Here is a 13,658-nt window from a genome sequence, read left to right on the forward strand (position 1 = left end):
TAGTTTCATCGGCTGAAGCCGCCATGTTCTTTAGACTGAACTGTCGTGCTTCTCGTTGCGTCACACCTCAACCGGCCTCAAAGCCAACGCTGATTGGACATTCGTTTGGTGAACTAATCCAAATATTATTTAACGGAGAGTCTCCAGACTGATTAGCGAGTGAAACCTTGAAAGCTCGCGAGATCAGGATGGTCTCACGAGGCTACTGAAGTACTGCTTCACAGGCCTTAAATAGTCTTCAGGTGATCTTGATTGGACAGACTCAGGAAGCAGTCTTAAAGGCGGAGCCTAAAAAAGAGCAAGGTGTTAATTGGATGCAAGAACAAAGACATTCACTTGACTGTATGGATGGTTTTTTTTATACATTTCCTCACTTTACTGTGTTTTAATATGGTTTTACATGATAGTGAGTGAATAATGAATGAAATACAGTTGTATGAAATTATAAAGGGAAGTGAAATGGGTCAGTGGTTTTCTGTTTTCTTTTCATCTAAGATGTTGAAAAAAACGGCATGTATTCAAATAGTTCTCACTTTAGTTTGGTTCCCTGAATGAAATAAGGTGCCTTTAAAAGTCACCTTGTATTTTCATTACGTAAAAGATGTAGAGACAGTGGAGTTGATGATGGCAGGACACAGAAAGGATCCCCAATAGTAGAGAGACCGCATCCAAACATGGCCGCTCTTTATGAACTGTGCCACAATATTTTATAAATATTATTGTCTACAATTACTTAAAATGTCAAAACCATATATTCTGGTATGTGCAGTTAATCACAACATACCTGTGAGGGGCCAAGTTAAAAACAGGAGCAGGCACGTGAATTAGAAAAGTAGGGTTTTTAATTTACCCAAAAAAAACTGAAGTTACAAAATACTGAGCTCATAAAAGGAGGTCAAAGAAAGAAGCTGAACTCAGGTAAAAATTTGAAGAAACAACAAACCATCTGCATAAACAAAGACACATCTGACCTCACACAGGCTCGACACACAAGAGTGTATATGCTGGCTGAGGAAACCATTAATGCACAATAGGGGTAAATAAACAATGCAAACACCAACTACACTAAACACCACAGTAAAGGTAACTTTGTTAATGTACTAAACACCAAAAAAGTAGAAGGAAAAGGTCCTAATCGTTATATGCAAATATTCATTTCAATAGAAAAGCTTATTTAATAAAAAATAAAAAAAGAGCTTATGGCCTCTCTACAGTTGCACTTATTGGCCTCTTCAACACTAATGGTGCAGTCCAATCGGGCCATTGTGCTGAAGTTTGCTCAGCCTTAGCCAGTATCTTTTAGCCATCAGCTCCTGGGCATCACAGCAGTTAAGTAACAGAAACAAGAGTTAATCATAATAAACAATGGTAAAAAAGAATCAGTAAACTAAATGTGCGTGTTTACAAAGAACAAAGGTGTTTAAACCACCCAATAAACATTTTATTGCAAACTAAAGTGCCGTTTAAAAGGAGACTTAGTGAATTTAATGGAGTGTAGCCATAGGTTTGGTCATCACAATACCTATGAAATGCTCTGTATTCAATTTAAGCTTCAACAAACAGACAACAGGTAAGCTGAAACCCCACATTGCCTGGCTGACTCAAGGCTGCGCTAACTTGGGATTTCCATTGCTACTACCCAGTTAGCTTAGCAGCCAAACTGACTCTCTGCTCCTCTGAAAACTTCAAAAGCACATCATTTGAATTCACTAAAAGTACTGATGGTGTTATGACTATGTTTGTGCTTAAAAACATCTTGAAACGTGAAAATGTAAGGATCTAAAAACTATACATTTGCAGTGCCTTGCTTTAATGCTCACAGCTCTGCTCTTTCAGCATTCCCAGGAAAAATGAAAAGGTCCTACCTGTGACCAGAAACTAAATTATGCGGGTACATTTTTCCTGAAACCCACCCTGGGCTCTATAAAAGCTCTTATGAAACCTTCCATTTTATGTACAGTGGAAAAAGGGGCTTATGCCACAGTTTTGTATGGCTGTAGATCTAAAGTTAGTTAGATTGACCCTGTACCATTCAGATCTTCCAAACTAATCTAACGGATGAGAAAAGGAACAACTTAAGGATAAAACAGCTTTAAAAACATATAAAGATATAAATACTATCAGCTTTTAATTAAAGCATTTTTTCTACTTTTACCTACAGGTGGTTATGATGGCCTAAATATCTTAAACTCAGTGGAAAGATATGACCCTCACACAGGCCACTGGACTAGCGTGACACCCATGGCCACGAAGCGATCAGGTAGGTTAGAAAATAAATTAATTAAAACATTAATGTTGCTCACAGTCTGACACAATGACTTCTCTTCAGGGGCTGGTGTGGCGCTACTGAACGACCACATTTATGTTGTGGGAGGGTTTGATGGCGTTTCACACCTCGACTCGGTGGAGGTTTACAACATCAGGACAGACTACTGGACCACTGTGGCCAGTATGACGACTCCTCGGTGTTACGTGGGCGCAACCGTCCTCAGAGGACGACTCTACGCCATCGCCGGGTAAGATTAAGTGTTTGTTCAGCGGGCTTAGTTTTCTTTTAGCTTCTCCTTATTTGTAATATTTTATTTTTTTCTTGCATTTTTGTAGCTTAATGAATTAAATGTTTTTATTTTAGAGATAAATTATTTAAATTGAATTGTAAGAGGACTTTATCTCATCCAGTAACCATTGCTCAGGCTGACAAAAAGAGTCCAACATTAATATCACTAACAGCTTCGGGGGGGCGCCAACACTAAAAGCTTAAGCTAACATCTTTACATTAGTCAGCCATAAGTGTAGCAGTAGTTCAAACACAAAGTAGACTCATTGTGTGGGATATGTTGCAGGTTTTTTACCACATAAGGTCTTTCACACCTTCTGAAGCTCGAAGTCTTTACATCTGCTTTGTCAGCAGTACATGAAGAAACATGCCGCCTCCAACCCAAAACCTCATAATAGTCATCTTCTGCTTTTTAGTCTTGTATTTTTAGACTAAAGAGCTGCGATCTTAAGAACATGTACTGTAAGACTGAATAAAGAATGTGTAAAAAGCTCAAGTTCGTTTTGAGTTCTTTCCCCTTTTCCATAATTTAAGGAATGTAAAAAGAAAACCTTATAATCCCAGCTTTTTCTTTAAAAGAGCAGATTTTCTGGACTAAATATATAACATCTTACAAGATTGACTGTCAGTCAGTTAGTTAAGCTTTATGTATGGAAAACTATACACATACAGGTCCACCTAATGAAAAATAAATAAGCGATAAAATGCATCTAGTGCTTCTTTAATTTTTTAGATATTATAACAAATCCGATCTGTTACCGTATGAAATGTAAAATCAAGAAGTATTTTGAAGAGAAAACATGAAGTACACTCAAAGTTTAAAAGCAACATTTTTAGAGCAGAAAATAAAGTCGAGGAACACGCTGGCGAATCTAAATAGCAGAATAAGACGTAAACTTCCAATAGTGTCTCCACTGTGGTTCAAACTCAGTTCTTCTGATTTCTTCTAGATACGATGGAAACTCCCTCCTCAGCAGCATCGAATGTTATGACCCGGTTATCGACTCCTGGGAGGTCGTCACCTCCATGGCAACCCAGAGGTGCGACGCAGGAGTCTGTGTTCTGCGGGAGAAGTAACCCTGCGTCCGCAACAATGAGGACGAGAACAGAACAGGCAGCTAAGACTCTATTGAAAATGTCGCTACAAAGTAGAACCACAGAGGAAGGATGCTAATTTGCCCGAATATGCAAGCTGGTTCTGTGAACTGAAGGGTTAATCACCAGTCGGACCGTTGCTATGGAGATTGAGCCTTACTGTGGTAGACTTCGCATCACTTCCAAGGAGCCCATGATGGCTTGCATGACTCTACGGTGGTGTCTGTTGTCACGTGAGATTATTTTTTCAGAACATTTTCCAAGTGCAATATATTTTTATCCATCAAGAAGAAAACGATGGAGCGGATTAAGACTTTACGTGCTGCTATATGCCTTATGACTTTCACCTGCATCAAACATGTTGCCTCCCATCTGACGGAAATTACATTGTCTTATTATGGAGTGAACTGATTCAGCATATGCATGCTCATCAGTGAACAATAATAACAGGACTTTTGAATGGAAATCGCTTTAACACAGATTTTATTTCTTTCAATCATATCATATATAAAGATGAACATTGTTTTAGAAAAAAACTGAACTGTGCTTCATGATTTGTATTTCCCTCCAATTTGAAAACATTGAGATCAAGGTTTCAAGTATCAGATGAAAGGGGTTTCTTTGTGTTTTTTTTTTTTTTTTCCCCTCAGAAAATGGATTAAGGCAAACTTGTAGGATGCAACGCCTGAATGTCACTGTTGTCTGAAAACTAAAATAAAAGCTCTCAGAAATTAGAGACTTGAGTGACAAAATGTTTCATGATTACATCACATAGTGGCTGCATCCGAACTTTCGCCCTAATCACTATATAGGGCACTACATAGGGATTCTGCCATTTTAGATGGGTGTCCGAACATCTAGTGGATGAAAAGTAGTGGACACTAAATTTCCCATAATGCTCCTTAAAAAGTAGTGAATATTTATGGTCACTAGATGTGTAGACATATCCCAGATTGCTTTGTGAGAGCTCTACTCGCAAAGCATCATGGGATGCTGTGTGGGCAGGCGGAGTTACATGACCAAGGAGGAGCGAAAAGTAGAGATCATTTGTCAAAACGGTTGGTTAACAGAGTTCACTATAAAGTCCACTGTATAGTCCCAGTGAGTCAGAAAACCCAGGTGAGAAAAGTACGGTGGCCCTGAAGTACAAATCACATAAACAAATCATTAACTACAAATAAAAAAAAAGAACGTATTCAAAAACACAACATATTCAGAAACATAATGGCATTAACTTGAAACGAGACCTCGCTGACTGGACGACAGCAGTGCTTGGCTTTTAAACAGGAAGTCATTCTGACTTTACTGTTCAAACGTTCAATTACAGAGCATAAGCAGAATGACTTCCTGTTTAAAAGCCAAACGATGCATCCAATCTGCAAAGTCTCATTTTTAAGGTTAATGAGCTTATGTTTTTAAAAATGCTGTATATGAATATGTTGTGTTTTTGAAAACGTTTCTGAATACGTGGTGAATTTGAAAATGTTTTTGCGTTTTCCAGTGTTGATGTGCTCTGTATTTCAGGGCACCGTAGAAAAGTCAGCATTTATCACCACTGAGAGCTCTGCAACCTTTCAAAGCAACTCTACACCAGTCATTTTACGGTCATTATTGTGTTGCAGTTTTATTAATTACAATAAAATCAAATTTTTTTCTGCATCTACATTTGAAGAGATTTTGTTGGTTTTCTTTTTCAAAAATTTGCTCTAAAGCCATTAAATTTGGTAGAGCTGCATTAAAACAACCTTTAGGACTCTTATCACTAATCGTAATCTACCTGCAAAATAAATAGCTTATTCATTTCAGTGTTTGAAATTGAATGCGTAATTCTACAAATACTTTTAGTTTCTCCCTTTTGAAAGTGAAAAGAATGAGCCTCATGCAAGAACTGTTTATACACGCAAACTTTTCTATAATCGTTCGTAAAGTGATTTAGGAGTCATATTCTTTTTATACTTTTTTTTTTTTTTTTTTTACTTTTGTAACAGTAAAACCAAGTCCTTTATAGCTCATTTACAGTGATTTATTTCACTGTTTGGCTTTCACTGGTGCCTTAAAGCTGCAGCTCAGATCTCTGTCAGCAGATTTTTCAATCTTTGAACCAATAAAGTTTTTCTTTGTCTTTATTATAAATATACTGAGGCATTACTGTTCAATCTTAGGTGAAATTCCTTCTTTTAAAGCTTTTGCTCAAAATTAGAGTAGAAGAATAAATGTCAGCAAGACAATTTCCCAATGTCATTAGTATAAAATGTTTTAAAAACCTAAGGCCCCAACACAGAGCCTTGTGATACTCCACATATTTTTTTTTTTTAGCTTTGATAAGTCTCCTTTAAACTTAACAGTTTTCTGTTTTTCAGATAAGTGTTCCGAAACGGATAAGTACAGGAGAGAGGACTAAAAATAGGTCTATGTTAAAGTTTCTTTTTTTACTACTTAGATAAATCGAATATCTTTTTTTCCCTGATTTTCTCTTACAATATTTTGTGACAGAAAAATTAGTAATTAATATTAAAGATTCAGACTTTGAACAAACGTTAAGAGCAGCATATATTTTTCCCTGACCTCTGCAAGTGACCATAAGTCTTGAACGTGACCAGAACTACAGTTTTGTGTGAGAACTGGAATGATGTTGAAGGAAAGTTACCGCCGTTCCCTCCCTCTATCCATCAGCTCCCTCCTCTTCATGTCTTATCAAAACTAGCAGACAAAGGCAGCCCAGCGGAGACATATAAAGAGGGGCATTTAAAGCAGCACCGAGTCGGCAGAGACGCGTCCCAGGACGTTACGCCAAATACTATTCTTTCATTCTCTGGATCATTATGGTAAGAGAATTGTTCGGAAATATAGTGTTTCTTTTTTTTCATTGCATAATTTTGTATATAGATACCCTTTTGCATTGTTTAAATGTCATATATTATTCAATCAACATCTGAAAGAATCCAGTTCACCTAAACATACTTTAAGACATTTATAAAAAGAAAAGGTTTAGTTAATTAAAAATATAGCGTCCACCTATGTTTTTGAATGTACAAGTCTCAGAAGAGATCTACTTTGCTATTTTGTCCTCTTTAGTTTTTATGTTTATCTTACAAATGTCGCTCAGCAGTGAAAAAATCATCTAATGGGATGTTCTCTCTCCAGGAGAGACAAGATCAAATTCTCAACAAGTTGAAACAGGGCTGCTTGAAATGCTTACAAACTGCAGCAGCAGAGTGCTGGAATAAACTTGTCTTTTGTTGAGCATTGTAAATAAAAAGTATGCAACGTTTTTTTTTTCTTCATATTAGTCCACTGTACTTTTCCTGAGCCGATGCAACAAAATCTGCTCCAGGTATGCATTTGATTCAAATCTGAATGACAATCAAGCTAAGGCTAATTATTGACTGGATCATTAGTGAAGAATTTTAGCTTAGATAGCTATGTATATGTATATAAATTAATAATAAATTTGTGTATATATGTATATATATGTGTATACATGTACAAGAAACATATATGTGTGTGTGTGTGTATATGTTTCTTGTATGTTTCTGTGCTGCAGTCAAGATTTTGTTTTTTTCCAGCTTTTTATTGTCATTACACTGTCACAAGTACAGAGCAACCAATTGAATGCTCTGCATTTAACCCATCCCCTTGGGGAGCAGTTGGTTGCTATTGTGCTGTGCCTCGGGAGCAGTGTGGGGTTAAATGTCAGAACCTCTGGATTCCAAGCTCTATGCTCTAACCATTAGGCCACCACTCCCTGAATATATAGGAGGAGGTTTAGTTTTTCTTATAGCCTTTAATTTTCCTTTTTTGTTTTTCTAAAATAGTCACAATGTGGAAAACAAAGTCCAGTGGATTGTTTTTTTTTTTACTTTTTTACCTTTTTTGGAATGACTATAACAATTATTTATATTGTAGACTTCAAACACAGTGAAGAATAAGGCAGCCAGCAGGAAAGAGAGGGTGATGAGGGCCAGGATACAGAGGAAGGTCAGCATGATCAGGACACTGAGGATGATGGGCACAGGGCACCTGACCATACTGAAGCCCATAAATATATAAAATCCAAAACAGTGACTTTGATGGAGACTTGCCTCCTTTTCTAGGAGAGTGTAAACTGAATGTGGAGGGAAGAGATCCTATGGATTGTTTCAGATACCTGTTCCAGCTCATCTCATTGATGACATAGTGCAAAACACCAACTTGTATGCTATCCAGAAAGGGAAAGGAAATCTGACAGGAGATGAAATTCAGATGTTTTTAGGGATTGACTTGATCATGGGGTGCTTTCGGTATTGAAGGGCAGGAATGTACTTGTCAAGTGAACATGGACTATGACTTGGAATAATTGGTAAAGCCATGTCTGTGAACAGATATGAGCAAATCCTAAGATACCTCCACTTTGTGAATAATAAAGGCCTTCCTAATTACAATTCAGAAGACATTCGAGGCAGCAGCAGATCCTGAGGAATTTCAGTCACTTCAGTCAGCTATAAATGTCCTTGGTTTTCTTATTCAGTTCTAAACATTGTGCCTATATAGTGTAAAAAAAAATTTAACAAAATATGTTGAAATATCAAAGCATAAAATGAAACAATGGTTTCTATTTTTACAGCAGAATACTAGATCATAATTTTTTTTTTTTATAAATTCATAATATTTTATATTGAGTTCTCAGGTGCGCATAGTCAACTCCAGTGGACATATCTGTCACTTCATGAAACAGCATGACAAAAAAAAAAAAATTTTAAATACATTTTTTTCTAAATTAATTTAAATAAAATAATAATTAAAAGTCCTAAGAAGAATAAAATCCCTTGAGAAAAAAATCTTGATCAAGGTTTTCATAATTCATGCATCACAGGGTTAATGACTAAAACATTGATTCCTGTGCTTTTTTTCATAAAGCCAAAAATCCCTTCTCATGGATTTTTAAGTCTTGAAAGGACGTAGTAAGAAAATCTTTCATAAAAGTGCAAGATTTAAAGTTCTTGGTACCACATTTAACTAAATGTACCTTGCAGCTTTACTCATCACGTAATTATACCTAATTAATTGTCTTGTATGAAATGCTCTTAAAACTTTGAATAAAACTCCGTAAAAATTCAAAAAATATCCACTGGATATTTTATGAATTTTTACGGAATGACTATGACCTAGATGACTCCGAATCTTCATCATCACTTTGAATAAAAGTTCCTATTTTGAAAAGATTTATATAATTTCTATTCTAACAATGGTTTATAAAAGATAAAACCATCAAATATTATATTTTCACATTAGTTCTTTTTTTTTTGTCGATGGTTTTAATAAAGCTAAACTTAAAGCTCATTCATATCTGGCTCTGAAACTATGATCTGTGGCAGATTTTTGATCGGATTAATAAAACCGCAAGTTTAAACTATGTTTAAAAGTGCTCAGATGGGTGTTAATGTTGCTAATTACTTGACTTATCAACATAAAACACCCCTGAACGACCGTCTATTATTATTTATTCACATGAACAAGTCTGACTGAGCAAGTCTGTCCTGCACAGATATTTGCTCAGTCTGTCAGCATCCTGTTGTAGTCAGCTCTCTAGCACCACCTTCAGTTTGTCAAACCAAGAGCAAACTGATGAAAACCAAACTGTTTCCTTTGTTTCTGTCTTGTAAACCTGTTACCTCAGCTTTGGTTGGAGCAGATGTAAATGAACGATTGGTGCTAAACCGGAACAACCAGGTATGAACATTTATTTTAAGACAACAGAAACTACCTGACATTAAACTTGCTTTATGGTTGGTATATATATAGACCGTATATTTTTAGCACACAGGTGTTTTTCAGCTTGTTTTTATTACTCTTACTATTAGTTTACAATATAACCCAGTAAGCATTTAAATGCCAAATTAGATTTTATTATTATTAAGGAGCCCCGGCATTTTATGAAACAGAATAAGAGGAATGATTAATTTTTTTAAGTTGGAACATATACATGATCTTTCAAATTTTTATCATACAAAACATACAGAAATCTGATAATTGTTGCCAGTATTCATCTCATGCCTCTAGTTCTAAGCCCATAGCTTCTACAACCACCTTTTTTCTGTAGATATGAGGTTTAACTTTTCTCAGATATGTTTCTACCATCTTCACATATCTACAGTAGAGTTAAATGTTTTCGCTCATGCTTTTATGCAAAATAGCTTAAGCTTGGTCCGATTGGATGGATGCATGTGTGAATAGCAATTTTCAAGTGTCACCACAGATTCTTTGTGGTGTTCAGGACTAATGAGGTTAAACTAAATATAAAATACTTCAGTTAGTATAAGAACTTTTAGACCCTGTAGATTTGTAATTTTACCAGCTAGTGCTCTGGGTAGAGTTTCCGTACCATTCGCCTCCATTGACCCTGCCACATCTTTCTTTTCAGACGGATCAGTGCACAGGCCTACAGCGCTTCCTCGTCTTTCATAGCTTCGGAGGAGGCACTGACTCCAGCTTCACCTCCCTCCTCATGGAGCGTCTATCATTGGACTACGGCAAGAAATCCAATTTGGAGTTTGCCATTTACCTGGACCTCAGGTGTCCACTGCAGTGGTGGAGCCCTGAAACGCCATCCTGACCCCCCACACCACCTTGGAGTACTCTGATTGTGCCTTCATGGTGGACAACGAGGCCATCTACGACATCTGTCACTGCAACATGAACATAGACCCCTGGTTACATCGACCTCAACAGGCTGATTAGTCAGATTGTTTCCTCAATTACAGCCTCGCTTCACTTTGATGCCACCCTCAATGTTGATCTGATGGAGTTCCAGACCAACCGTGTCCCTTTTCCATGTGTCCACTTCCTGCTGGTTACTTACTCGCCCATCATCTCATGTTCTCAACTTATGTTCTCAATCCCATTATCCCAATCTGTACTTCCCTCCATCCTTCCTTTTTCTTTCCTGTTTCCTAATGCACTGCTTGCTTATTATCTGGTATGCTTCCTCTCTCCTTCCCTGATGTCCTTTTTTGATATTTGCCTTCTTCCTTGTGTCCTACTTTTTTTAAATTTTTCTTTTCTTTCATACCTCTTTGTTTTTTACATTTTAGTCATATCCTTGTATTGTTACTTCCTTCCCTGTATCCTAGATCAAATTGTTCTACCTCCAACATTGCCTTGTGTTATTATTCCTTCTCTCTGCCTATTCCTCTCCTTCCTTCCTTCCTTCCTTCCTTCCTTCCTCTTTTTTCTCCCTTGTTATTCCTTCTTTTTATTATTTCATCCTATTCTCTTCTTGTGTCATACCTGCCTTCCTTCCTTGATGTGATGTGTTCTTCCTTCCTTTCCTTAGTGACTCCTATCTCTCTTCTCTCCCTTGTTCTGTTTTGTTAATATCATTTTTGCCTGTATCCTACCACACTCCCTCCCTTATGTTCCTCCCTTATTTTCTGTGTCTTTCGTCTCTTAAACCCTGCCCACTACAGTAATATCTGCTACAGATTCATAATAACATAGTAAACCAGGGGTCACCAACCTTTTTCAGGCTTAGAGCTACTTCATGGTCACTGCGTCATAGGAAGGGCTACCAATGTTGACCTATGAACTTGAGTGGTCGGCATTCACCTAAACTTCATACGTATTAAACCTATTTTTATTGCTTCTTTTAATTGATCATTTTCTTGTCATTCTCTCTTTTTTTAAATCTAATTAAACACTTACATGCTCTATATGATCAATGTGATGTAACGCTCTATAAATTATTACAAAACAAGAGCAACAGAATTAAATAAAATGTCTTTCTTTCGTTTTTCAGAAGACGCTGAAGGCTCCCCATGTGGTCCTTGAAGGAGCTTTGGTGCCTGCAGGCATCGGGTTGGTGACCCCTGCTTTAGTCTTTTTAATTTTTGAAATGAACATTAAAGACCATTAACTCCAAATAAGAATAAGACAATAAGACAAAGAAGTTGAGAAGTGAAAACGATTATTCTTTAAAGTGAGATTAGAGGAGCCCGTGTTGACATAAATAAATGTAGATTCAAATACGTCAGATCCCTTCTGATTTCTTTCCATCCCTCCACAGGTCAGCATTATTTACCAGCCTCCCACTGCGATGCTCGGCCAGAGGGCAGTGTGCATGCTGAGCAACACCCCCATGATAGCTGAGGCCTGGTCCCGCCTCAACCACAAGTTCGACTTCATGTATGCCAAACGAGCGTTCATCCACTGGTACGTTGTCGAAGGCATGGAGGAGGGGGAGATTACAGAGGCCAGAGAAAGATTAAGAAGAACTGGGTCGGCTGAACTCTGAAGACAAGGATGAAGAAGTCTGAAATTTAGTATCTGGATTTTCTTAATGTTTTCCTAAAAGGACAGAGTTAGAAACTTGTTATTCCATTTTTTTTTCTTACTTAGCCTGTTGTTTTCAGAGGCAAAATTGAAACTGGACTTGAATTTTACTTTGAAATTAAAGGGAATGAATTTGTGTTGGAATTATTTTTTTAAACACATTGACCGTTCAGTTACGCATGGGACTAGCTTCACCACCTACTTTAAGTAACTTATATTATAAAACCGGCTATGAAACAACATAGATTTTTAAAGAAGGTATTAAAACAGAATCTCTTTACTTTGTTTTGGGGTTTTTCTCCTACTTAAATATTTTGGATCATCAAATTTTAATTTCAGAAATAAAAGATGCAGAAGTGAGAAAAATGATGTTCAATTATTAAACCTGTTATCAAGTCTTAGCAATAACTGGCAGCAACTTCTTTACATTTCTGTGGAAGCATTTAACCCAGATATTTTTCTTTGAGTTACAGTTTTTTAGCCTAAGGTGACTCCATATCTAGACCAAATGAATAATGGACTTCTGTTTTTTTTTTCCCCTTCTTTTTACCCATTCAGAGATATTCTTGCTTGTGGGATTTGCATCATTGTTCTGCTGGATGACCCAAGTGTGCATCAGTTTAAAGTCAGACATTTTTGTGGGGATTTACTGGTAGAAGAGTCATGATTTTGTCATTACTCTTGGTGTAGAAGTCTCAACAAATATCACTGCTCCACCACCTGTTAGTATGAGTTAATTTCCCTTTGAGATTAATGAGGTATTTTTTATTTTAACAGATCTTTTACTGATGTAAAGTTTATGCAGGATACAACCATATTTTCTAGGTTACACTTTGGTTTTCTTTGCAACTGAGTGTTTTTCCAACAAAAAACTATTGTCAATCATCAGGATTTTTTTTTTTGTGAATTTGAAATGGTCTTTTATGTTATTTTTAGTCAACAATGGGTTTGGCCATGGTACTCTTACTGCATTTTCTTCAATAGAGCAGAATTCATGCTTCCAGCAAGTCATCTTGGTCTTGGACCAGCAAAGTAACCCCAGACCATCGCCACCACTACCACATTACTCTTTGTCCTCATTTGGAACAAATGTAAGCTGGAACTTTGTGTTCTTCTTGGTCTGCAGTGGTTTGGCTTTTAAACTCTCCCATGGATGCCATTTTTATCATTGTTCAGTTTTGGACAATGATGCACTGAAGCATGCAAGCCTTATGGGCGGTTCTAGACAGGGGCCAACAAGGTCCAGTCCCTGTTATGCTGTAGAGCTGGTCCTGGCCCCAGCTATGGCCACTATACTGAAAACATCCACTGGATGTATTTAAATACAAATTTTTCTTGAAGTTAGTGTATTTCACCTTGATTTAAGGAGGTAGGACAAGAGGATTTATGTTTAAAATAAGAAAAAAATAAAAAACTCAAGCTTCATGGTCCAGGTGCCCAAAATCTATTTATCTTATTTCAAGAGTAAAAATATTTATTCCATTGCATATCATCGTATCTCCCTTCTCCAATTAAGGGCAAACACACAGATTTATTGACATTTGAACTGTTTATAATCTGCTTTTAACCTGTAATACCAAATCAATTTCTTGTGATAATATGTGCCGACAGAAGAGACACTAACTGTTGGACCAGGTTCACCTTTCAAAAGGTATTTAGACATTTCAGTCAGCTTTAAACTGCAGCAGTACTAAAATAG

General features: G+C 36.8%; 1 protein-coding gene and 1 pseudogene across 1 annotated transcript in view; both read left to right on the plus strand.

Annotated features, from left to right (window-relative positions):
* klhl12 (kelch like family member 12) overlaps nucleotides 1-4,643 on the plus strand; it is a 15,449-nt gene extending 10,806 nt beyond the window's left edge. The window contains exons 9-11 of the mRNA XM_015384248.1: nucleotides 2,162-2,260; nucleotides 2,330-2,516; nucleotides 3,508-4,643. Coding sequence (XP_015239734.1) covers nucleotides 2,162-2,260; nucleotides 2,330-2,516; nucleotides 3,508-3,634 — 413 coding nt within the window. The 3' untranslated portion in view covers nucleotides 3,635-4,643. The remainder of the gene's footprint in view (nucleotides 1-2,161; nucleotides 2,261-2,329; nucleotides 2,517-3,507) is intronic.
* Nucleotides 4,644-9,015: 4,372 nt separating this feature from the next.
* On the plus strand, nucleotides 9,016-11,921 carry LOC107090704 (annotated as a pseudogene).
* The last annotated feature ends 1,737 nt before the right edge of the window (nucleotides 11,922-13,658 follow it).

Source organism: Cyprinodon variegatus, unplaced genomic scaffold (genome assembly GCF_000732505.1).
Source record: "Cyprinodon variegatus isolate N-32 unplaced genomic scaffold, C_variegatus-1.0 Scaffold309, whole genome shotgun sequence".
In the NCBI taxonomy this organism is placed as follows: Eukaryota; Metazoa; Chordata; class Actinopteri; order Cyprinodontiformes; family Cyprinodontidae; genus Cyprinodon; species Cyprinodon variegatus.